At 36.8% G+C, this 27,301-nt stretch overlaps 1 protein-coding gene across 1 annotated transcript in view; it reads left to right on the top strand.

Annotated features, from left to right (window-relative positions):
• Window positions 1-24,088, top strand: part of Barc (RRM1_TatSF1_like and RRM2_TatSF1_like domain-containing protein barc) — a 114,293-nt gene extending 90,205 nt beyond the window's left edge. The window contains exons 5-7 of the mRNA XM_076787208.1: window positions 15,997-16,183; window positions 22,907-23,043; window positions 23,642-24,088. Coding sequence (XP_076643323.1) covers window positions 15,997-16,183; window positions 22,907-23,043; window positions 23,642-23,882 — 565 coding nt within the window. The 3' untranslated portion in view covers window positions 23,883-24,088. The remainder of the gene's footprint in view (window positions 1-15,996; window positions 16,184-22,906; window positions 23,044-23,641) is intronic.
• Window positions 24,089-27,301: the final 3,213 nt, after the last annotated feature.

Below are 27,301 nucleotides of genomic sequence, written 5' to 3'. Positions count from 1 at the left end.
GAATATGGGAAAAATAGAGAGATTGTGGTCCGAACGTTTTTTAACCTCGAGAAAATTCGTTAAACGCGCACAAATTCAAGAAAATGTTAGTTTTTTCAATACCACGCTCGGAAAAAATTTTTTCTAACATGCTATACATCATTTCCCATAGATTTTTTCACGCTGATTTCAAATCTGCTCTCAAAATTTGTCTACGACCTCAGGATTTTGCAAAAAATAGATTTTTGTGACGAAAAACTAATGAAGTCATTTTTTCGTGAAAATGATTTTATAACACTCTAGTTTGAAGGTATATTGTATATTCATATATAAAATTCAATAGAAGTAATAATAATGACGTATTTGAACGTTTTGAGTTACTTACGGAACATGAAGCGCTTCACATCTCGTCACCACTTGACGTATCGCTGTTATTGCTACTGGCACTTTCTGCAAACTGTCTGTGGTTGTAATGTAGTATAAATTAGATATCTATTGTCCATAATTATATTTTCGAAAATCCGACAATATTTGCAGAAGCTTTGGAGATCGACGTGCAATTTACAAAAAATATTGCTACAATATTATCAGTCTTCAAATGCAAGCAACCCTTAAAAATAAAAGAGCTCGAAGAATTCTGTTGGGAGACATATTGTTTTCACTATACATTATTTCCGTGGGCTCGAATGAGTCCTACCTTGCATAAGTTATTAAAGCATGGTTGCGAAATAGCAAAACAGTTTCTATTGCCAATAGCTTATTATTCAGAAGATGCAAATGAATCGTGGCATAAACTGTACAGAAAAACATGATACTTCACTCACGACAAAATAGTCGAAAAAATAGAATCTTAGATGTTTTTAATCGCGCAATGCACTTAACCGACCCGAAAATTTCTATCATATTACTAAAAGATCGATTAAAGTTTTACCGAAGAAAGAAAATAGCAGCAGAATGTAGAAACTTCGTCGAAGAAAATGAGTAAGTTAAAAAGATTAAATACTTACCTTACTTCCTCTGTAAATGAAAATATAATTATGGACAATAGATATCTAATTTATACTACATTACAACCACAGACAGTTTGCAGAAAGTGCCAGTAGCAATAACAGCGATACGTCAAGTGGTGACGAGATGTGAAGCGCTTCATGTTCCGTAAGTAACTCAAAACGTTCAAATACGTCATTATTATTACTTCTATTGAATTTTATATATGAAAATACAATATACCTTCAAACTAGAGTGTTATAAAATCATTTTCACGAAAAAATGACTTCATTAGTTTTTCGTCACAAAAATCTATTTTTTGCAAAATCCTGAGGTCGTAGACAAATTTTGAGACCAGATTTGAAATCAGCGTGAAAAAATCTATGGGAAATGATGTATAGCATGTTAGAAAAAATGTTTTCCGGGCGTGGTATTGAAAAAACTAACATTTTCTTGAATTTGTGCGCGTTTAACGAATTTTCTCGAGGTTAAAAAACGTTCGGACCACAATCTCTCTATTTTTCCCATATTCTACTAAGTTTCAGCTTTCATTTAAAAAAAATTTCATCGCTCTACCTCATTCCTATCGAAAGTTCCTTGATTTTGAATCCGATTTCGTCCAAATTGCCCACTGTGCGGCCATCCGAGAATGCGTATCATGTGTTACCACTCAATCCCCGGGAAATCGGGGATCCCCTAGTTGCTGTGGAGGGGGTTCCCCTAGCGCCCCGGACACTCATGATTTTTCTCAACAAAAACGAAAAAAGGTATCGGGTTGTACAGAAAATTCTGCGGATCGCTCATAGAAAGCTCTGACCCGTGTTGGGTTCTGTTGGAATTAGGAAAATAACCTTTTGGATTTTCACACACAGCGTTTATTTAACTAAGTTCATTTTAACACGAGGCGTGAGCACGAACATAGAACGGACAGTGAGAGAGCGTAGAGTGGACATAGGGTGTGAAAAATGGATAAGGTACCTTGTCCGTGGAAACGAAGAAAAGAAAAGAGCCCAAAAGAGCGCCATCCAAAGTGCCATGAATAAAGTGGGGGGCGACACGTTCGTATTCTGCGACTACTATCTTTTGCTTTCTGCAAAGCGTGCGTGTTCCTCAGATTTCGGTGAAGATGTTTTCATAATTGTGATTCCAGACGCAACAAAATACTGTTGGCTTTCAATTTCATTAAAACCGAGGCAGCTGATTGGAGAGATTGATTGAACCTTACGATCACAATACCGCATCTGCATTTACATGTGAACAATGCTATAAATGGCTCAGAGAAGTAGATTTCGACTTACACGACAAGAAACACAATGGAAGACTGTCAGATTTAAGAATAGAAAAATATAAAAAATCTAAGAATATTGTTAATGTTGTTTGTAACGTAAAAAGACTATTAAGGGGTGAAACGTATTTTTATTTTGCATAAAGGTCCGCAGTCTTCTAATAAGTGTTGAAGATATTCACACACACCCATTCGATTTACACTGCCCTCCGATCCGTTGGTAGTGTACAGTGTACAGTACACATTGGCATGGTTACAAAGATTCTGTCCGTTCATCATCGGATGCGTTTGACCCGTACGGCATCGGTCTTCTTTGAGGCGGACCCCTTTTCTGAGCAAATATTATCAAGCGCTCTTCGGGGTGGTTGATTTGCTCTGTCGAAACACCTTACGCTCGCGACCGCGATTAAACACGATCATCCGCAGATATATCTTTCGCGATACCATTTCTTTGCCTTATTTGCGAGCGCGTACCGTTTGATGCGCGCCGTGTATAATTAGGTGAAAGCTCTGATGTACTCGCGGAAAATTGAAACAGTAGCCGGCCGGGTGGGGAGGGGAAGGGGAAATAGGTCGAGTGCAGATACGAAACAGTCGAGCCGTTTAACCCCATGGAGGTCGAGCCTCGGCCGACAGATGAATGCGAAATCTTTTTACAAATATCTGCAACCCGCGGAACGGAAATTTGAATCGGTTTTTTCAATCGGGCAATTTTATTTGCTTCGATAACGTTGCATTTGTACATTTCCGATATGTATTTCACTGTTAATTGTACATTGTAATTACATTATTTATCCTTATGGAAAGAAAAAGTTTTCAACTTAGCTACTGTGTTGGTATCCACACTCATATAATACTAGAAACGAGTGTGGTCGTTCCAATTCCCGCTTATATGAAAGAGTATTACACGTCAATCGATACTGTAATCGCTGTGCCATTTAAACAAACAAAAAATGTTACAGAAAGATAACAATTAAAAAGCATTTACCTACACCAGTAAAGAACAATTGTATTAATACGAAATATTTTTATTTTATTACAGTATTCGTGATGAAACTGTGATTACTACTAAAACTCGTTCTCCATTTTTTCTATATTCTTTCAAGCTCTGCACAAAAACGCGGATTATATTGTTTCCCGTGAACATAGAAATGCAGGAATATATATATATATATTTCTTTTACCACTTTCACGTCAAATCTGACAAAGGGTATTAAATTTGTGGAGATTGTTTTTCCCGTACTTTTTTGTAAATCGGATTCTCCACAGCTAAATACTCAGCGCAACTATAACTGAATCCCATTCAATTTATCGGAATCGATTTATTTTTTCGATTATGTTGTTTTTCTTTTGATCGATATTCCGAGCAATGGCAATTTAAAAAAAAATTGTTTACACATTACCCAATAAACTAATCCATCTAATATGTACCTCAAATAAACTCGAGCCGTTTGGTGCAATTTTAAAAAAGTTTTTCGAGGGTGTCCACTTGATTTTGCCGCCGACTCTATACAGGGAGTCCCAGAAATGTATTTCCTTGACAGGGGTGATTCCTGACGCAATTTGAAGTAACTTTTTCCTTTGTGAAAATATTCTCCGCGGCTTTATTAAGGAGTTATCGGCGAAAAACACGGACCAATCATAGCGCGGCTACAGCGGACGGATTCTGACTTAGCCAATGCTGACGCCACGCTCAGCGGGAGGTGTCGCCGAGCTAGGATCCCTCTGCTATAGTCGCGCTCTGATTGGTCCGTGTTTTTCGTTAATAAATCCTCAACCAAGCCACGGAGAATATTTTCGCAAAGGAAAAAGTTACTTCAAATGACTTAAGGAATCACCCCTTTCAAGGAAGCGCAATATTTTCGGGACGCCCTGTATATCCAAGCTTTCGGTATTCGTCGAGCCGGGATCCCTCTGCTATAGTCGCGCTCTGATTGGTCCGTGTTTTTCGTTAATAAATCCTCAACCAAGCCACGGAGAATATTTTCGCAAAGGAAAAAGTTACTTCAAATGACTTAAGGAATCACCCCTTTCAAGGAAGCGCAATATTTTCGGGACGCCCTGTATATCCAAGCTTTCGGTATTCGTCGAGCCGGGATCCCTCTGCTATAGTCGCGCTCTGATTGGTCCGTGTTTTTCGTTAATAAATCCTCAACCAAGCCACGGAGAATATTTTCGCAAAGGAAAAAGTTACTTCAAATGACTTAAGGAATCACCCCTTTCAAGGAAGCGCAATATTTTCGGGACGCCCTGTATATCCAAGCTTTCGGTATTCGTCGAGCCAACAAAATGCCCCTGGTTTATACGAATTAGGCACGTTACAAATTCTTCAACTGGGTTTGCCTTAATTTCTCGTTGGAAATGAAAAATCGAATTGAAAGCGCCCCGTGGCTGTGACGGGAAGCTTACGTGCTCGGACCGGATGCCTCTGGACCAAGTTCGACTCGGCCAGACTGCTTGGCGTTGGCGGGTTCCGGTAAAAGCAGCTGCGGGACTCGATTACTCACGTCAGGACGCCGCCGCTCGCGCGTATAACGCGTCTTGGCGCATCAGCCGGCTGCACTTTCTTGCACTCGTCCACTTTCCTCCCGGTGACGAGCAAAAAGACTGTCCCCCCCCCCGTCTTTCGTTCGCCAGACGCATATGTGATACCGGCTTGGCACAGGTTGCTTTACTTACTGGCGTCTTTCGAATGGATGCTTGCGCGTTAATTGACTGTATTTAATACCGTACGTTCGAGCTAATTTCTTGCAATTACCCGGCTCGTTTAGCCTTTGTTCAAACTTCATCGCCGTTCGAAGGTTGTTTAGCAAAGAACAGGACGGGACAGATGAAGTGTCACAAGCTGTCCTCTCCGAGACCCTGGCAGATATCAACTTGAAACTTCAAAGTGTTAAATGGTGGAAACAGGTTGATATTTTAGAGATATTAATGGGATGAGTTTATTGAGGGTCGGAAAGAGTGCAACCCCTATTCTCTTTATACGGGATGATTCATTTTTCGATGTTCAGGAAGACGTTATCAGTACATCGATTGCAAAATGCAGGAACCGAGTAGAAAATTCTTTCCTCGGTTAACAAATTTAATACGTTCAAGATGGTACGTCAATGCTTCTAAATTCTCTTAATCTTTTCACTATGTTGAATTGTGTCTGGTTTCTTAGGATATCGTGAAAAATTTAATTAAATCGCTTATTTCTCTCCATGAAGCAATTTTCTGACTGTAATCATAAGCGTTAAACATGTAATTTAAGCGTTTAATTTTCTGCTCGAAACATTTTTGCGACATTCTCCATTCCTTTCCACTTCGTTTCATATGAAACTTAATACGAGTCATTATGCAAAAGTGCAGTGCATGTAACCGTAGTTCGAGTAACGAGCGTCATCATTGTCGTCATCATCGTCATCAAAAAACGAGCTCAAATCGAAAACCCCTGGAGCCAAACAATCAATGCTCGTAAAAGTAAATCAATGTTCTGAAAATAGTTTTTAAACGCTTTTTAGACGAAGCTGTAATTAACCGTTTTCTTCGAAACAGAAACAACTATAGATGCTTGTTAACTCGAGGGAAAGCGAACCCATAAATCTTCCCGAAAGTTGTTTTGCGTGATGTCTCGCGATACGTTAATTACTGCTGAGATTGGGGCGACAGACAGAATGTGTCCTGAAAGAAATGTGCGTAGGGGGTTTGATATATTCTCGAAAAATGCGAATAAAAAGGCAAACTGAACTGGTTTATTTATATTTCATATCACTGTCACGAATGCTGGAGAAAATAAGTTTCAAGTTTAATTAAATATAAATATAGTATTGTGTTTACATATAGTGACTGCATTCTAAAAAATTGTTGAACATCCCTCGTATAATGACCTGTAAACGGATTGTGGATTTTATGTATTTACGATAAGTTTAAATATTTCCAATTTGAAACAATAGAAATATGAACTCGTTCACGACCGGTGTCACAGATACGTGGCATCCACTACCTCGCAGTTTAGTCAAAGATAGTCAAATTAAGATATACTTTGTTGTACAAAATGATACGAAATAATACTTTGCTTTTCTATGTAAAAATGTTCATGATTGTATAAACTTGTCATGGTGAACGTTGGGTAAATGTCGGATAATAATTTACGTTAACATTTTTCGTTTTCGTCACCACCGAGCTGGTGCTTAGTAGAACATTTTTATCAACGTCTTTATTTCTATGCTCCGGTTTTTCAAAAAGTTTCTTATTTTTGCTTGTTTACGTTTTCTAGAGAGATTTTTATAAACCGGCGCATTTTTCTGAAGTTTTTCCTTGAACTTTGTGCTTCCCTCGGCGAAAACGCCTTATTACAACAGCGGTTTCCATCGCTTTTCAACCGTGTTGAAGGAAAACTGGGTTGTAGGAGCTTAGTACTATTATGTTGGCAATTTTATTCTATTACATTATCGTAAAATATGAAATGAAAGTAGTATACAGAATAATACGAAATGATTAAGAATAAATGTGAGATGAAGTGCAATGAACCGAAAACTAAAACATTTTTATAAATTATCACCACATAGGTAGTAGAAGTGTTCTTAGTACCTGTTAAATTATAGGAAATACTTTTTGCAGGGGACAGTTGAAACTATTCCATTGACATTTCCTTCCATTTCGCATTTAGGTTTTTACTAATATATTACTCATATGTTACGATATTATTTTACACGTGTAATAATAAATAGATTGCGAATTTTATTACAATTTTCTGACAAAAATAAACAGGTCAAACATGAAACTGTAAAGACAATTAAAAGTTGTTAAGAACATCATTACATCCTTTTCGGCTTATGAAAATTATTAATAGAGGAAATACATTTTCATTTAATTTCTGTTTTTCGCAGTGAGGTTTTATGGTAAAAAGGTCCGCAGTCTAATATTAAGTAACTTCAATATTCCCATCACTTTTCCAGATTTTCCATTTTTATGTATGCATTACTGAAATATGCAAGCAAGCAAGCCCGCATGTTTTTATTATATAATTTTTACTAAATACGAAAGAGATTTATTTGTGTTACTGGAAATTAAAACATTAACTTCGCCATACCTATGTGCGCGTGTGTGTACATAGACCGTCAACATTCGTGCTTCAAACTTTATTTTCATTATAAAACAAGAACGGCACAAAACATTCCACGTAAATCCAGAAATGGGTGTAGCGTGTTAATTACGCTCTCCGTGGAAGCAGCACTGGAACAATTTTTACCGCTCACACCTGACCGACATAGCACAGTACGTCTACGAAGTTTTGAGACTGATTTTTTTAAAGCATCCAACAACCATTGTTGCGACTAATTAATAACATGCCGCACAAAGTTTCGGCTCTGCGATCACGTATGCTTGAAAGTGGTCCTTAATTGAACATTAGTATTATAGTTGTCTTTTATACAAAACAAACGCTTGCTTCTTTCATCAGACTGCGTATAATACTTATGGTAATATGTCATTTTATATACAATAACTTTCAATGGTCTTCAGATCTTGGTAACTCTGTTCAATTAAAACTTTTTGTCCATGTAAATACTGTTGCATCATTAAAGCGACCAAGCTATTTTAGATTCTAATCTCACGGGTGACTCACACTGCATATTTATATGTATAACTTTCTGGGATAGGCACTAGAACAGCAGAGCTGTCGAACCTCGCCCATTTCATCATTGTGATGATTCACTAGACACCGTTCATTATTATGTAAGCACAAGAAAAAGATTCGATCAGTTTTCAATATTTGTTGCTTTAACTTCTGTTAATTGCTCCCTTAAAAAATCGCAAATATTAGAATATAATTAGTGTAGGCAAAAGAAACCTAAATTTGCTTACATGCGTCAAACATGTCGACACAATGATGCCCTCATTTACCAAATCGATCAGTTCCACGAATTAAAGAGTAGAGAAAATTAATGAAATCAGGCAGTTTAAATATCAATAACAAAATGTAGCAGTGAAATGTCAAAAAGCTGGAGAGACTGAATTATTAATGAATTGTTTACTAAAAATATATCGCCTTGGTCCAATTTGTTTTCCAAAAAGTCCAATGGAAAACTAGCATAAATTTTCAAAAGCCGTTAACAAAAATTGCAATAATTACTATTCGTTGGTAGTAAAGAAAACTACAAAATGGAGATGACAATCTTGTAAATAAACACCAATCGGAATGAACAGAAAATTCAATTTCCACCGGAACGCAAACAAGAGACTTGTAATTCGTTGATAGTATTTCTACGTTGATTACGAAGGTGCTTATTTTGATCAATAAGTTTGTTCAGAGAAAAAGTTGTGGTTGTTTCACTCTCAAAGATCGGACATTTCATACGCAGCAACCTAGCAGCAACTCCCACCGTACTGTACAGTTTCTAGAGTTTCTAGGTCGTCGCTAGAGTCAGGAACGAACCCAAATATTTTTATTCGGAGGCCATCCCACAGTTATTCCAGTCGTCCGAATGCCCGTGCACTCGCGGTCTGTTGTGTTAGACGGTTGCGAAAACATCGTCGTCTATCTGCGTGTGGATCGCGTGTGTACAGCGGACCGTCGAAAAAGTTCCTCGACATCAACACGGGGCTGCGTCAAGGTTGTTGTCGCTGTCTCCTATATCAGCGCAACCATTCCTGAATATCAGCGAGAGAGCCCGCGCCGCTATGTCGAGAGAGCAAAATAAGTCGCGTCACCTGGAGACATCCGCAGGTACACCGTAGGAACGTAGGGCCCTTATCCGTGCACGGTGTCCGTAATCATCAGTTACCCGGCTGTTTGCCGTCTTCATCGGCGCGCACGGTTGTCTGTCGTAGGACGGGAACGCGGAGGGGAAGGGTTCGATGGCCTCGGGTCCGCGAAAACCAGTTATTTGCGAACGAGCCCGGGCCTTCGCCGGCCGTCCGTTGCCGGAAGTCTTCGGGTCTAACGGTCTTTTCGCGTTCACGAATCGGTTGACTATCTCGTTTCCTATCCCGATGATTTTCTCTGTTCGCCGGGAATATGTCGATCGATCCGCTCGCCTCCAACCACCGCGCCGCGCAGCGCCGCACTTTGGACAAAATCGGATTCAACATCAAGGAACTTTCGTTAGGAGTGAGGTACAGCGATGAAATCTTTTTTAAACGAAAGCTGCAACTTTGTATTAGGACCTTGAATAAGTTCTCGCTGTTTCTTTTACACAATAAAAGCTTTTACCCAATGTCCTTGCTTCTGGATCATTCCTAAAACTTTTAAACGTTATGAAACAGTTGACTCATCTACTTGTAATGTTTTTCCAAGTTCTGCTAGCGTCTGACATCGGTCTTGATCGAGTAATCCCTCCAACTTTTCGTCTTCAAATTTTTTCGGTGCGCCAGAACGTTCTTTATCCTCAAGTTCAAAATCATTATTTTTGAAGCGTCGAAACCAGTCTCGGCATGTCGTATCCGACAAAGCATTGTCCCCATAAGTCTCAACAAGAATTCTATGTGCTTCAGCTGCAGATTTCTTTTGAATAAAGCAGTGCAATAAAATTCCCCGCAAATACACTTTATTTGGCACAAAAGTAGACATTTTCAGAACTAAGAAAAAATTACTTTGTTTACACTAAAGTGAACTACCATACACTGAAATTTAAGGTTAGATACACTACTGCCTTGCATGTGTGTTACCATTCGAAATTCCACGGACGGGGTACTGCTACTGCCATTTTTGAAGAAACAGCGAGAACTTATTCAAGGTCCTAATAGAATATGGGAAAAATAGAGAGATTATTACCATCCAATCATTTCGACGAAAAAAAGGCTTCATTAGTTTTTGTCACAAAAATCTATTTTTTGCAAAATCCTGAGGTCGTAGACAAATTTTGAGAGCAGATTTGAAATCGGCGTGAAAAAATCTACGGGAAATGATGTATAGCATGTTAAAAAAACATTTTTTCCGCGCGTGGTATGGGAAAAACTAAAATTTTCTTGAATTTGTGCGCGTTTAACGAATTTTCTCGAGGTTAAAAAACGTTCGTACCACGATCTCTCTATTTTTCCCATATTCTACAAAGTTGCAGCTTTCATTTAAAAAAAATTTCATCGTTCTACCGCATTCCTATCGAAAGTTCCTTGATTTTAGATCCGATTTTGTCCAAATTGCCCACTGTGCGCCGTCCACCGTTGATTCCACCGTCGGGTTCCCACGTTGTTCACCGCGTGCGCACGGTTCCTGGGTCCCTTTATCGCTCGCGCAAGAATTTCCTGATTCCTCTGTCAGCCGGGCTCTATCGTCGCGCACTGCACCGGATTCAGTTTTGTCAGGGAATTACAGTTTCACCCGGCGTATTAGGGATTAATCGCATTTAACGCCCGGTCTACGGATCACTGAAAGCGACTGTTTTACATTTGTTTATAGAAATAACAGGAACGTATTTCGGTCAGATTTTCAGCTACTCTTGGCACGATAGGAACAATTCGCACATTTTGGTTTTTAATTGTACAAACGAATATATGCGAATGAAAGTAAAAGTACAGTACTAGGTTAATTTTTTTTTATTAATCGTAACTACTGGATCTATAACTTTTGAATACTGCGACTATATTGGTTAATTGCAAACGTGGTTACTAACGAGGCCACCTCAATTATTAGGTATACGCAAAAGTATCGGCTAAAAGTATTATTATAGAGTAAGAGTAATTGCTAGACTGCGTATCATTTATAACAAAATTGAGTAGATAAAATTTGAAATTGTAGGAAAATTTTAAAAATTTCAAATGTCGACATACCATTTCTCATCTCTTCAAATTAGCAAGTGAAGAAATAACATTCTACTTAGTTTCTATTTCTTCTAATCGATGCAGATTCGCAGTGTAGTAATTAGTTTATAATTATAATTGTTGTAATATTCCGCAAGTTTATGCAATTATTTGCTACCGATGTGTCCAAATAACCGTCTTCATTGTCAATCGGTAACATACCTCGTATGTCGTGTGTAAATAAAAGAAAATTGAAAAATTATCTAAAACTTTTGCACACACCTAATATTTTCGTTACTAGTGGACCGATAAAAATTTTCTTTATCCTAAATGACACGATTTCATATAAAAATTTCTGGTACGCTAAAAACGTGCTCTTTAAACATTATTTGAACACGATTTATAATTTATAAAAAAAATATATACTGTTGTATTTGGGAGAGTCTTCTGAATCGCTCCATATAAAAATCATTTGTATATCACGATAAGCGTGAATAAGTAAATAAGACATCTTATTTGTTGTCGAAATTTCGGAAAAGCTGGAGGTAATTGAGGACTTTCTACAAATCGACTGTGACAAGCTAAAAAAAAATTTGTTGGATTTTGTGATTACAACTTTGCTCGGTGTGCACGCGGCTCGTTGTTCCCCGTGTCGCTTGCGCAAGAATTTCCTGATTCCACAGCTTCGCGCATGCAATTTCGACTAGCATTGTGTTTTGCGCTGCCGACGTAACAGACAGATTTTTCGGCGGCCAACTTTCTTCTGGCGTATCACGGTCTGAGCACGTCCTTATTTTCGGACACGAATCACTTGCTCGCCTTGAATGTGCCACGTTCTCAGAACCGCGTGAGTAATACAATGCACGCGGTACTTTCCTCGAGCGACTTGAATCATGATCGAGCGATTACTCGGGATGACATAAGCGAAATTCAAATGTTCGAGATTATATCTTTCGAATAAATTGATTACGAATTGAGCTTGAAAAATAACCACGATAAGAATTTTCATGGGGCCAATTTACACGACGTGTCAGTGATCTTATTAAAGATTTCACGAATAAATCTTTGATATATGTTTCTCTGCATGCTATTATGTCGTACTAAAATTATATAGCAGAAAATCAAATTTATTTTTCCGCAGTTTCGTTCCTGACACGGTGTCATTTTAGTATAATAAATAAATAAATTCGTAGTCCCTGGAGTTTTTTAATATTGTCTAGTATAATTTACAATGTTCTAGATTTTCAGGAAATGAAAAGGTTAAAATCACAGTTCTGGTTTCGTGAATTATTATCAGTAGCAGAGATTTCACGGTGTCGCTCGCAAATTAACCAGATAACGCATTCCACGCGTTCTCCCATCACACTGTAAACGTTTGTTCCCACGATAAATATGTAAGGAACGGTATGTTTTTGTTAGTAGTGTACATACGTCCCGTATTTGTTTCAACTAACCTTTTATCGCAAGTTCTACACTCGGAACAGCAGCGTCACGCGAACTCTTGTGTGTTTCGTTCGAGTGAAATTGAAAATCTAGTTTCAGTGGAAACGGAAACAAAAAATTCTGGGCCAATTAAAACGCTCTTTTCAAGAACACGTTACAGTGTTCACACGATGTATGTCGAAAACACAGGTCTAGCCAGCGATATATATCGGCCAGGAGATACTATTCTTTGATCCACGCCGAACGAATGGGAAATTTAGTATTGAAATACTTTCTGGATCCACTGTATGCATTTTTCTAGTCATTAACGAAACGTCTCACTCGATAAATAGCGAGAAAAGAAAGAAAGGGAAATGGCTTCCACATATGGCAACTTGTCAGTGCCGCATCGTAAATCTATCTGAAGAATGTCCTTCCAGCGACAGAGATTTATTACGCGTATGTGGTACATACGTTGCACGGTGTACCGTGGCTGTCCATTTATCAGTATAATCTTATACGATACAAAATTATCGTATTTAATAACCTGCCCACAGGAACATGCTCAATAAGCCTCGCGCGGTGGCGTTTTATCGATTTATCTTTCGAATCTGTGACGGTAACGGTGCACGAACTTTATCGAAGCGACGCGCCGCGGCTGTTTAGCCATTGGTATCGTTGTCGATTTCACACCCCGTTAATTACGGTAGAAATCATTGATTATTAATCGGGTCCTGGTACGGGAGTACCGTCGTCAATGACACGCCCCAGCGTCTTAATTAATATTATCTGTTAGGTGGCTCGTCTAGCTTAACAGATTGCCAGAGTGCAATCACCGATTAGTTATCCTCGTTGGCAATGGTAATGAATCATAATTTTTCATGCCCGACGACCTTTGATTTATTGAACCGAAGGAGGTGGCAATTACCTCTGAGATTGAGATGTGGAAATTAGAATGACGTTCTATTCAGCATAGGTGATTCATATCCGTCTGAAATTCGGATAGTACTACTAGGTGCTCGAGCTTATGTCCATTTCCTCGATGATGGTCGCTACACGTGGCAAATTATTTCGTTAACTATTAGATCCAGGACATACGAAGGTCAATACATTTGTACGCAGCCTCTGACACTCTATCGATTCGCGATACAAAAGTCTTTCCGTTTAAAGAGATTGTGACCTTGGAATCTCCGAGACGCCTTCAAGCACATAAAATAGTGTTTACATCACAATATTTCTCCCTCTATACCATGCAACTTTTGTATACAGTGTTTACTCGAGATATGACCAAAGTACGAGTCTAGCCAGGGACATATATCGGCCAGGAGGTATACTATTCCTTGATCCACGCGACCTTACACTCCTCGGCGTTGAAGAGAAGGTCTCTCGAGCTTCTCGGTCCCTCACGAGGTATACCCGACCGTAGTGGGGATAATTCCGCGACGTTTATCATCCAGACTTTGGCGACATATATAGAGAAATCAGTGTATATCGACAGATCTTCAGATGAATAGTCGGCGTCGTTCATAGGGCATAAGTCGACGTCGACGGCTGAAATGGTAGGAGCGTGACCAATTCTAGCGACGGTATCGAGTGCTAGATGGTTAGACAGGTAGATAAATAAACATAACGGAAGAAATACAAATGGTTTGTTCGCGTTCGATGGAAACACCCAGATATGGGAAATACGGGTGGAAGCAGGCTCGAACGAACGGAGATACGGTGTTGGAGATAACATTTCTGTATTGTTCGCGACAGAGGCGAAGCTTTGTTTTCCCGATCTGCAAAAAGGTTAAACGGTCCGGCTGGAATGCGTTGTCGAACAAATGTGTTAAGACTTCCCACAATGCCAGCACTCGTTGGGAGTCTACCACACACGATGCCGCGAAATTTTACGCTTCATTTAATCGGCCAGGCAAACCGAGCCCCGCGCACTTACGACGGGATAAAGCAAGATCTATGCTCGCGATACAAGCTCGGAAAGACATTGATCCTTCAACGCTTTATGCCCGCGCGCGATCCATTCTGTTTGGATTTATTGGCGGCGCGATCGTTACAGTAAAGACAAGTGTTGGACGTAGGCACTTAATATTTTACCGGGTTTACTGGATCATGGAATTTCCGTGTTTAGGGCTCCGCTTGCTTGAATATTAATCCACGCGTGTGACGGTATTTGGAGAATCCAATCTCTTGGAAATTTTGAACACGTTCGAATTTTAGTGATTTTGGGAGGATTTAGTTGCGGGCGTTTATTTTATGTAGAAAACTTGACGAAATGATTCAAACACTGTAATTTACAATTTATTATTTAATGGCTAGATTTTAATAGAATATTTTTGGACATCATGCTTTGAAATAGATGTCGCCAATAGATTCGAATGCTTTGAAATAGATGTCGCTGAAGTAAACTTTAATTTTTTAGCAAGTTTATGTTCGTGCTAGTGTTTTCTAGGAATACGAGATTAAAAATGAAAACGGGGTTTTAATTAACATATTTGTTGTTGCTCTACAAGAATATAAAAAATAAGCCTAGCAGCATAATCGTAATTTCGTAAATGGAAAGATGTTCAAGGATTTCAAAGACAATAATTGTAAAAGTTTATTATTGTTAATCGGTCGATATTATTGTTTTCAAAGTGGGTGATGGGAAACTGTTTTCTAAGAATGTTTCCTAAAAATTGTTGAGCGTATATTTGCAATGTAATATTTCATAAAATACTTTGTAAAAATAATAAAAATTCAGTGTAGCTAGACTTCTATTTAAGAATTGATTATTTCAATGTAAAACATGTATTTGTATGTAGTATTGTTAACTGGAACGCCGCTCTACCAGCCATAAAATAAATGATATTTACTAGGAAATTACATAGTTGTTTTATCAGCACATACTATCGGGAACAAATCGATTGCATTTTATTATCGTGCATAACCTCGTTAATACTAAGAATTTTAACGAACTACTGGGTGAAGGTATTCTAAATAGGTTGGGGAAGAAGCGAGTAAACAAACAATAAGTAACAAATGATAAATCATCGAACGATAAATCCTCCTGAATTTGGAGATGATTGTACAATTAACGAAATGACGCGCGGAATTTCTAAATACAGAATGAGTCAGAATGAACAAATCACAGGTAACATCATTATCCAAAATGGAGATAATAAAATGATAACGAGAACCGTCTTGCAAACACGGTTCGCGTTTTACGTCACCCCCATTTGTAATCATAGATCATCAGTGTTATTTTAAGTTGCATACTATATATGTCTATCGTCATAGCATTGTAATTGAAGTCATTTCAATAACATTCATGTTTGCAAATGAAGACTACGTATAATTAGATTTATTGCGTGTGCACTGCGTGAACACTTGTTCCAATGATCAACATGTTTCATTACCGTCATAAGATAAAAGCATTACACACTCACCTAATTTACTGTGCCACCTCATTTGAGCGCCATTTATTTTGCTCAACATTACGTGAAGATCATTGGACCCATCTTGGTCTTGGATATTACATAATCACATACATTATTGGTTGCACCTTGCTTCTATCGTTCATTCCACAAATTATTTATGAAATCGTTATATTTTTGTTACAGACTGTTCGATTGGAGACCAGAACGTCCGCTGGGCGAACCACTCAAACATGAAAGAGTGGTAATTATTAAGAATCTTTTCTCGCCGGCGGATTTCGACAAAGAGGTCGCGTTGCTTTTGGAATATCAACAGGATATCAGGTCCGAATGCCTGAAATGTGGGGATGTCCGAAAAGTTATTGTTTACGACGTGAGTACAGAACAAAGTTAACCTTTTTTTCGTCGGTTCTCTCGGAAAGAAACACACAAAAAGTACGTCCGCCCGACACGTACCGAAGCTTCTCTACAGGTAACAGTGACAATGCTGAATGTAGAGGAAGCTTTCCAAGCACCGGACATTTAAAGTTTCTTTAAAATGTATAAAATTATGCGTGCCTTTTATGTCTTTTCTCTTGCAATGAGAATCATAAGCATCCTATCGAATAAGCAAAATGCAATGTTTACTCGATATATGTCCAAAACACAGGTCTAGCCATGGACAAATATCGTCTAGGAAAATACTATTCTTTGATCCACACTAGAGGCCTCGGTTTATGGCCCCTCACGAGGTATACCCCGCGGCAGAGGGAATAGTTCTGAGACTTTTATCGGCTAGGCATTTGGGACATATACAGAGTAAATTAGAAGAGACATATTTATTTAACACAAAGCTTCAAACTTTGACATACGATTTTAAAGAAACAAATAATTGCACCTGACGTTGAACAGTTTAAAAATATGTTAGGTTTGTTACAAGAATACCTAATTTAGACAAACATTCGGGGATATGTATACAAACCTATTCTTAGCAACTCGAGAATTGAATGCAATTTTTATTATTATTTTATGGGCAAATTATACAGTTCTTTCTGTAGCAAAATTGAATAGAATGGTTTAGTTTTATATAGTATTTAAGGTCTATGCTTGTATTATTATTTTTGTTTTCACCTGCATCTAAATTGCATGCTTATATATTTTTATTTGTAATAGAACAGCTAAAGTCGTGTTAACCATATCCAACACAAGGCTATTCATAAATAATAAAGCTAACTATAAGTAACGTAGTGAATCAATGATGCCCATTCAATGATATCCATTCGCATAAACTCAGTGTTGCAGTCGCTAGACTACTTAAGCCTGTATGTATTTCTTATCACTTCCGGATTGATTGTAGCTCATGCTACCGATTTCTTGCTTCATACATTCGACGTTGCCTTTTCAGTAATTATCGTATTTACAACAGAGCATTTGTGCTGAATGAAACTTATGTGAAAGATAGATCTAATATCTGTTCCTATAGGATTTTTCTAAAAACAATTTTTACCATTAGGAACTCCCTCAAAAGTGTTCTCATTAAAATTAAAAATTTGATGAAAGCAGGTTTTTCTGGAACGTTTATTAAAATCCCTCTCACAAAATAAACGACACAGCCAAGTTATTGTGTGCTATTTTGTTTGAAAAATATAATATCGTATACTTCATAATTTTATTGAATGAATGACATGAAAGTTTAAAAGTTTGCATAATTCTTCCACTCTGAACGGCAGAAAATATAAATACAACGAAATGACAAGAACTCTTTGTGAGTAATTCATGGGAAAATGTAGTTTTCACTCGGCGAGCAATTAGATATGCTCCTTGCTTATAAAGAAACTTCCTTCGCGCTTATGTTTCAGGGAAATATTTCAAAAATTAAAAGACTCTGGAAGCTTTAATACGCTGGCATCATAACGTCGTCGCGCAAAAGAGTGCATCGCTATAGCAATGACGCGACGCGACGTCGGCGTGTTTCAAATAATTCACATTAATTCTCAGATTAGTTCACGGCGGATTGAACCTGAAGCCTTGCATTCGCAGAAGCGATGCAGTAAGAATTAAAACCGTTCTGTACTGTGTATTTATATTCCCTACCATTAGCATGTTTCATTTTGTGCTATAAATATCCGCGTGTAACCTAGTGCAACAAGTAATGCACAACGATCGCAAATTTGCATCAAAGCCACAGCATGAGCTGTAATCAATCCGGTAATGATAAGAAGTGTATAGGCTTTAGAAGTTTCACGATTGCATTTTTGCGTTCAGGCAAATAGAGTGGGGCACCCAATTACTGTGAGGGTACCAATTACTGTGTCTATATTACTTATCCTTATTCTTAAAGCATAATGCATATTAAAAAAGAGCTGTAAAATATTTTTCATTAAATTCAGCTAATATATATGTTATACATATATATATTTTTAATATTCATTATGCTTTAAAAAAAAGTATAGTTAATATAGGCACAGTAATTGGTTCCCTTACCCTAGACTTGTTGCTGCACTATTTTTCATTATAGTTCAGTGACCGTGCTCGAGGTCGTTGATTTCGTTTAACAACTGCATACAGTGAATATTCAAATTATTGTAGTCGCAACACGCAAAATATGTTTATTCAGCATGCGACAATGTTATCTAAAGTATTGCTAAACTGCGTATTTAAAAATTGTAACCATCAATACTTCACAGAAAAAGAATAAAAATTCAAAATGTTGATTAAAAATTCTTATACCTAATTAGACTACGGGCTTTTATGCAAAATGAAAATTGTCTCTATTTATGTACAAAATGATGCGACAATTTTCTAAAATTTTGGTACATTTTACCTGTTTCGGTAAAATCATGGTATTCCATAAAATATGGTAAGAAAAATAAATAAATGTTTTAAGGCAGACGATTGAAATTTTGATCACTCAGTAAGATGAACTTCGGCCTTAACAAACATTTCAAAAGTTTTCTTCGAATAAAAGTTGGTTTCATTATAATTTCCATTAATCCGTTTGATAAATAAAAACTTTAAGACGATCCACTCTAAAACCTTGCTGCTAACATAAAACATTCTAAACGCTAGTTTAATCCATTTGATAAATAAACATTTCAAGTCGACGCGTGCAATGGTTCCGGAGAGAATAGCTTAGGACACCCACGTACATTCTATAACCTTTTTGCACAGTAATAAATTTTAATACTTGCAAGACTTTGTGCACGACAAAAATCGGAGAGGCCTCTTAGGTTTTAACCTTATTCATCCAGCCCTAATATACGGACGGCTAAACGTAACGAGCAGAGCGCATTAGGGTCGCTCGTTATCTCTGTTCCGCGTGCCCCGTTTTGCATAGATTATTATTGCATCGTTGACGCGTTTTGACATACCACCAGTGCTACATGAATATGAATTCGCGTATGTAGAGCACGCGTGTCTACGGAAGAATCTTCTTCACTTACAAAGTAGAAAACCGTGTTCCCCTTGTTAAGCGGATTCGCACGTTCATTCGCAGTAGTGTTCTATCTTATGCATCAAATTGTGAAAATATTTCGTTAACTGTATGCATCCTTGTTACAGCATTTCTAATTCTAAATGTTATAGTACTTCAAATATTTTGTCTCGAAGTTATACACATTGTAGTACACTGCTGTTTGGTGGAACAACGTTATGGATCTACGGCTATATAATTAGTAGAAAGTTTTACACATGTATACAATGTATACGCGACCATGGAAGTTATTAAGCCCGGTATAACAATGTGGTTTATGTTGGAGTAGTAGCCAACTTTGTGCTCACACATCGATTTATTAACTTATGATTGGAGGATAATTATTTCATCGATGAATTATAGAATTATATGTATAGAAATATTAGTACAGGATGAAATACGTGTTTACTAAAAGTATGATTGTTTCACGAAAATAAAAGTGTTTTTGATAGTATTATTTTTAGGAGAACTAATTGGTTTTCCATTTTTTGTTTCAAATTCTTTTTGCATACATCGGCTCAATGCATTCCACTTGCAAGAAACTAAAAATTAAGATACTAATTAGTAAAATAATAAGTACATCTCCATTTGGTAATATTTGCTTAAAAGATATTAATCACGACTCTTCATACTTCAAGCAGCGTTAATAGGACCTGCCACCTTAATAAGCAGTGGACTTCTTAATTGGTTCACAGAGTTTACTCACGAGTTTAACGAATTTATAACTTTTTACATCAATCCGCAAAATCCCTTTGAGGGAATGTCACGCGCCTAAATTGTGAATAATAAATGACTCCGCTTTTCATCATTACATAGTATTTTCATTTTATTTTACTATAGTACTATGTTCTCAATTTTGCTCGCAGAATATACGGATACAAACAGTCTATTAAATTCTTCAATATATTTTTCTAATACGATTGTTTATGTCTGCTCGTAAAGCGCACTCGTAAACTGTGGTTCTTATTTTTTTAATATTTTACGCATGCTTTCAAAAGTATCATGCCCGTATACAGCAAATTGCAAACTTATGGGGTCAAATATTGTAGAACAGTGACGAACATTATTATGACATTGAAGAATGCTAAATGAAAAGAAAAATTAATAATCAAGTAAATTCGTAAAAGCTTCAAAAAAGTGTCGTTCAAATGAACATTAAATATAAAAATCATTTGTAACAATGAGTACATCCCATTAACTGAAATATAAGTTAAATATTTTTTATCGAAACAATTGAAACAATGAAATTAGTATACCTATAATTGAAGAAATTCCTACAATATGGGGAGGAAAAATAATAAAATCTACAGATCTAATTCCTGATCCTGTATTAGAAATTCTTTTCATTAAAAATGGACTTAATAATCAGCATATAATATTATTTATACGTTGGAGAGCTGTATCAGGAGCAAACAAAATATCTTTTGTATTTTCGCAACCAAAGAAGAAATTTTCATGGCTGCCTTTAGGCTGCCTGAATGAAATTTAGAAGAAGCTCGGAAGTTCATTTTAAGAATGCGCTTCGGCTGAAAATTGTAGAAGGATCGAGGGTATAGGGGTCCAGCAGGAACAAGTTGCACCAGAACGGCGATCACAAAGAACTCGCTGGAAGGTCCTCCTCGGGCCGACGCAAATAAACTTTCGAAAGGGGATGACCTAACCCCATAAATTCGCAACGAGACACTCCCAGTCGGCGCTTCTCAACCGTGAATCCATTCAATGTCAAAGTGAATACCGTCGTCTACCGGGGCGGCCGGTTGTTCGCCGCTAGACTCGCTGCCATGCCAGAACAGCACAGCGGCCGCGAAAAACGCCAGCATCGAGATCAAAAGCAATGCCGCGCGCGAAAGGAAATTCGCGTGGCAGCCAATTTGCCGTAAGCGCCGCGATCACATTTTCCCGGCTGTTTTCCCGGGATCCGTGTCAAAGGGTCCGAATCCTCTAACACAATGAAAAGCGCCAGAACTTTCGGAAAAAATCGTTGAAAGTTCGTCGGTGGTCTCGGTACAACAGTTTCACATGTCCTGACATCATTCTGATTCGGGAAATTTGCTTTACACTGATCGGTTCTACTGGACCACAGCTTATTCGAATTCGCATTCGAAATTTGATTCGCGTAACGGGGAAAATTTCTGGTTCGTTCTGGAATTTTTAAGTTTAATTTTTAGTTTTTTGTATTCACTATATTCTGCCATTTTACGACTGCTTTGTGTAAAGAATTATGATTCCGAACAATAAAATGTGGAACTATTAAATTCCAGTTGTATTATTATTATGTAGACTGCGGATTTTATGCATTTATGACAAGAATGGGTAGGTGTATTTTAAAACAGTAGAAAAATTTTGAAATGCTGTTACATTATTTTCAACCCATTAAATATATTATAAAGGAAAATTAATTTCTATTTCACTCCAGTCTGTTGCAATTCAGTAATAAATAAATGTTGACCGCTTTCTTCGCTAATAACAATAATGAAATACAATTTCGCGGATAATGAGAATACTGTGAAATGAATGGGGAAACGTTATTAAGTAGAAATAGTGCACAGACATTATGTCTCTGCACTAAAAATTATTAAAAGAGGAAATACATTTTCATATTACTTCTGCTTCTTACAGTTAACCTGAGCAATTTTTATTTTGCATAAAGATCCGCAGTTTAGTATAGTAAGAGTTGTCGCAATACCATTTTCAGTATATTTTTTCATGTGAAAATATACTCTTGCGGATTTTATAACCAGATCAGTCATGTAATACTTATTATCCATATGACGCAATGCGTTCAACATAAAATCAAAAATAAAATGGTTGGTTTTGCAGACGGCAACGCATTAAAAGAACACAATATTGTGTCGGTGGGAATCAGGCAGTAAAATGAATGTTGGAACCGAAGTCTCGTAAATTGTGGTTTAAGCCGAGACGTGAAAAGTGTTATGGAGAACTGTAAACGACATAAACAGCTTTAAGTCGTAAAAAGGAAGGAGGACCGGCTGCGCCGCACAACAAAGCGCGCATAATGAAAGTGAAAAGGCATCTATCCTCGCGTGATTGCAGAGCTATTGTTTAATTATGCACCTTATTGGTCCCGTTGTTAGAATAGAGCGAGGGAGGTGGACGTAAACTTAACTAAATGAACAATTGTTGCAAATGAAATTCTGAAAAGAGACTGAAAAGACTAAAAATTGAAAAATAAAAACATGAAATAAATCTTCAGTATTATCCTACCGCTAACAGGTTGATCCTATGAAAAATTATATTTGGAATTTCAATAAGCATTCCTTGAAAACTAACAGAATAGTATACATTTCTAAAAAGATTTTTATATTTTCTTTTGTTTTTAACTATTAACACTCCGAACATTTTTTTATGCTATCACAAAATCAGAGTAAAAATCTTGTGAACCAGAAATTTCTTTATGTCAATGAATGAATGAATTTTTCCTACAATTATTTCTATTAAAAAAATATTAAAATGTTTCTTTTTCACTTCTGGAGCATTCATATGTAGGAAATTGCATAGCATAAGGAAGAAATGGTATGAATAATTTTTTTTTACAACATTTGTGAATGAAAATGTTGTAGAAAGAAGAAATCCGTCGTACCGACTGTTTTTTAAAATTCAAACTCGAATATTTCCTGCTTGCAGAGACATCCGGAAGGAGTTGCACAAGTGACATTCCGAGAACCAGCGGAAGCTCAGGCTTGCGTGCAATTGTTGAACGGCCGTTGGTTTAGTCAGAGAAAAATATCAGCTGAAATCTGGGATGGGAAAACGAAATACAAGTAAGTTATCGACTGCCTTCTCTCCTTACCGGCTCATATTCATACTTAGCCGATGCTCAACCGGTCGTCGATAAATTATTTTCCTTCTATATCGACACTATTTATCAAAAATCCTGTTTTAACAACCGTGAAACAATTCATTTTTTCTTTGTCAAAAAACAGTGGAATCCTGCATTATCAACTTCATTTTGTTGTGTGCATATATTTGAAATTATTTATTTATTTATTTTATTTAAAATTACTTTTCACATTTTATACAGTGTTTATCTTTAATTAATAATATTTTGGTAATGTCAGCTTATTAAATTGCTAAAAATATTGTTTTTAAACAAATTAATGTAAATTATCGTACAATTTAATTGCTTTCGTATCAACTGTGTCTTCATTTTTAAAATTACTAATTTCTAGTACATTTTAGATGTGTAAACACACTTCTATCTTTTATTCTCACGAATAAGATTCTCAAAGTTCTCATTATATTAAACCCTTTTGGAAGAATCATTCTAATATTCCGATAGAATTTAGAAATTACTCCTCGTTATCACGTAAAATCCGAAAAAAGTGACTAATCTTTTTATACTATTTTACTCTTCTTCAGAGTCTTGGAGACTGACGCAGAAATCGAAGCCCGAATTGCAAAATGGGACGAATATCTGGACGGAGAAGAAGAGAAGAAAGGAGAGTCGGGAAAGAAGGGGAAGGAAGAACGAAAACAAGGAGAGGAAAAGCTGAAAACAAATCCGGTCGGAAACACGGAGACAAAACAACCGACGGAAAATGTAAAAATGCCTGAAACAGCGTCGACAAATACCGAGACCTCGGATCGGACAACCAAATAAAATGAGAGCAATGAGAACAACAAAAGAAACTACTTTAAAACAACCGTAACTGAGAGTAACTATGCGACGATCACAATTAGAAGTATTTTTTCTAGACTACAAGGTAACCGCTTGTGTCTCTTGTTGATCATACCAATATTGTGGCATTAGTTACGTTGTAACACTGTCGTTGCTCAGTCAGAATAAAAAGATGGATTTGCTTGTAATTTCTGATTTAATTATTCTCCTGATAAACGCTGCGTTTTTAGAAATAATGTTAATTTCAGTGAAAATAAATTTTGCTGTTTTCGAAAGCACATTTGTTCCTCGAAATTGAAGAATAAGTGGAGGTAAGTCGCGTATTTTACACTTCAAGATGCGTCAGCCGCTTTTGTATTAATTAGAATTGCTATTATTACCAGCATCAATATACGTACGCTGAGGTATTTGAACAGGGCATTTTTTTCGATTATAACAAATTTTTAATGATTTTAGCCCTCGAGATCGTGCGTTTTGTGACACATCATTCAATCGGACTCATTAAACCAGAAAAATTGGAAATTAAATAAATGTCGTGTACGTCGCCAATAAAAATTATAGCAAATAACACAATGTTCCTGGAATTTATGACTTTGCTAAGACAATATCTTTCCCTTCTTATAGGAAGATACTTGCAGCGACTGTCGGAAATTCCATGAACGATTTTTTCTATTTTTCTTTTTTTTTCTCGTTATTCCATGCGTCAAAAATGAAAGAACAGGTTCGAAACCTTTGTTTCTCGAGCATAGTTCACAAACGCGATACATAATTTTCGTATGGTCGCAGTATTCCCTGGGGACATGGAATTCTTTTCGTTTCAAGGGTTTTCATCGTAGATTCGAACCGGTCTTTCCCATCGGCAGCCGCAGCAGCCCTTGGTCGTTCCGCGGTTCGGCACAGAAGAAGAGCCGGCGGAATCGCGTTTTTTGATAGATCAGCAACAGCCTCTCACGAGAGAAGTCCCACGAACGAGCTCGGCAGAAGGATCGCCCGGAATGCCGAAATAGCAAATTAGAGAATTCCAGGAGATCTGCTGTCTCTCTTCCATTTCTTTCTTCTCATCCCGACCTTGCGCTTTTGTCCTCCTCCGCTCTAGCGTAACGCGGATCCGCTTCTGCCACGTTCGCGAACCCTTCCGACAAACTTGATCTCGTAATGATCTATTGTTTCGCGTGGCTTTAGCGAATTTTCACACCTGCAGTCGGTACGGTACGTTCGTCTCTGACGGCGCTCGCTGAGAGAGGTCCCCACGAGAATTCCTTACGCTCCTCGATTTACGATTATTGAGATTGTGAAGGTCCATCTACGTGGAATAATAAACAAACAACAAAAAAATACTCAACAAAATTATTTCTTTCGGCATATATCATTTAAAAAATGGCTAAAAACTTGGATAGACTCATTTTTCTTATTTTTATAAAGTAAGGTAAAATACTCACTTTTAGAGCTCTGTAAAATCCTAGTGTTAACGACTGATAGGCTGAGAATGTAAACCCTAAGAATGTTTCTAAACTCAAAAGTTTATTTCAGATTCCGAAATTATGAAAGTATTTGTTTTAAAAAGGCCTATAACAAAATCGCGTGATAATATCTTCTGACGTTCTTGTGAACACTAGAACACTTCAGCTGGTGATACTGCTTGTATTACTGTTTTCACGAAAATTAAAATGAATAAATAATACTAATAAATTATTCAAAACGTTGGTGAGCACAGGAAACAGCAAACGACTTCAGTGAAAATTCCCTTATGAAATATTAAACTATTGTATGTAGAAAAATGCGTTTGGTATGCCGTTCTCGATTAAAATGATACCTTAGAGTGTCCTTCACATACCTCGTTTCTACATCGAGGAAAATACTGCAACGATCCATATTTAACACAATGGCCGCATACGTGCATTTTAAATGAAATACTTACGGCGCAATGATTGACTTTGTAATAACTCGAAGCGACAGTTAAGGCACACATATTCGATATAAAATTTCCAGACTTTATAACATTAAACCTACCATGCACAAAGCATATAAAAGTGAAACGCCTTAGGGAAGTAAAAAGATTGAATTTACTTGAACTTTGTACCGTTTTCATTGTAATATGTGATTAAATAAAGAAATCTATTCATCTATTCCACTTGAACGTGGTAGGTTTAGTGTTAAAAAGTTACTTCTGTTTGACTTAATGGTGCTTTCATCGTTTTAATTATAGTTGGTAGAATACTGAAAATTTTCTTTCTGAACAAAATTGTATTAAACAACTATTTCTTGTTTTAACTTCTTATTTGTAGTGATATAAAATGATTAGAAAATTAGTAAACTGTAATAAGTTCTTCTGAATAGTAAAATATATGTTTTTTACTTTTACATATTCTCTGATCTACTCACGTACTAGATCTCTACTCGAATTATTCGAATGTACATATTAAACAAAAGTAAATGAATAAAAGGTTCAATTAATTTCTAAAGATTTAACAAAAACGATTCCTACGTCCAATTAAAAATTATTCTTCAGTACTCTATAAATTTCATTTCTCAGTATTAACAACCCTCAATCAATATTCAACTCCCATAACACAGTCATTCGAATGAAAGCACTATTAGTTCTTAGACAGATTCTATTCAAACTTATAGAAAGTACCTACACCTATAAAATTTACTTGAAAAGAAATGATCTTCTTTATAAAGTATTTTAATAATGATATTTCAGAATCCATATAATAAAAATTCTGTGGAAGCAAGTTATTTTAGAAAGTTCATTGCAGACAGTTTCATAAGAGAAACACAGACAAGAACAGTGAATTACGTACGGGAATATTTCGAATAATTCAGTAGTATTCCAAGTATCCAGTAATCTTTAATAATGATTGAAAACTGTTTCAATGCTGATGAACAAAATATCTATTCCTGTTACAGAAAATATCGTACTTATCATTTCTATTCAAACTAAAACTTTTACTTTCAAGCACATTTCTTGATGTCTCCTCATCGTGACTTATAACGCGAAAACGTTTTATAAAATTAGATCTACGGATCGCTAAAACTAACTATCTCATGTTACAGTATAAAAATAACAAGAATCTTGCTTTCTCAAAATTTTAGAGACTTGTATGGTAATATACACCCAAAGAAATAAATGTATTGAATTAATTCCCCACGAATGAGCCGTTTAATGCAAAAGTCGTCTAATTAAATATTTTAATTTTAGCATGGCTTGCACAAGACGAACGTAACATCCTTCGATTAATTCCTCATTATCCAACGATTAACTGTTTCGACTTTCACCGTTGTTAACATTAAACGGCTGAAACGTACCTTTACGATCTCAATGGTCGTAAATTAAAAAATTTGGAATCCGTCGTTTAAAAAATTTGTAATCCGTCGGGGTCCCATTGAAAGGAGTCTAG

This window comes from Halictus rubicundus, chromosome 4 (assembly GCF_050948215.1).
Source record: "Halictus rubicundus isolate RS-2024b chromosome 4, iyHalRubi1_principal, whole genome shotgun sequence".
NCBI classification, from domain to species: Eukaryota; Metazoa; Arthropoda; class Insecta; order Hymenoptera; family Halictidae; genus Halictus; species Halictus rubicundus.
Note: the sequence above shows the minus strand (reverse complement) of the source record. Positions and strands in the feature narration are given on the sequence as shown.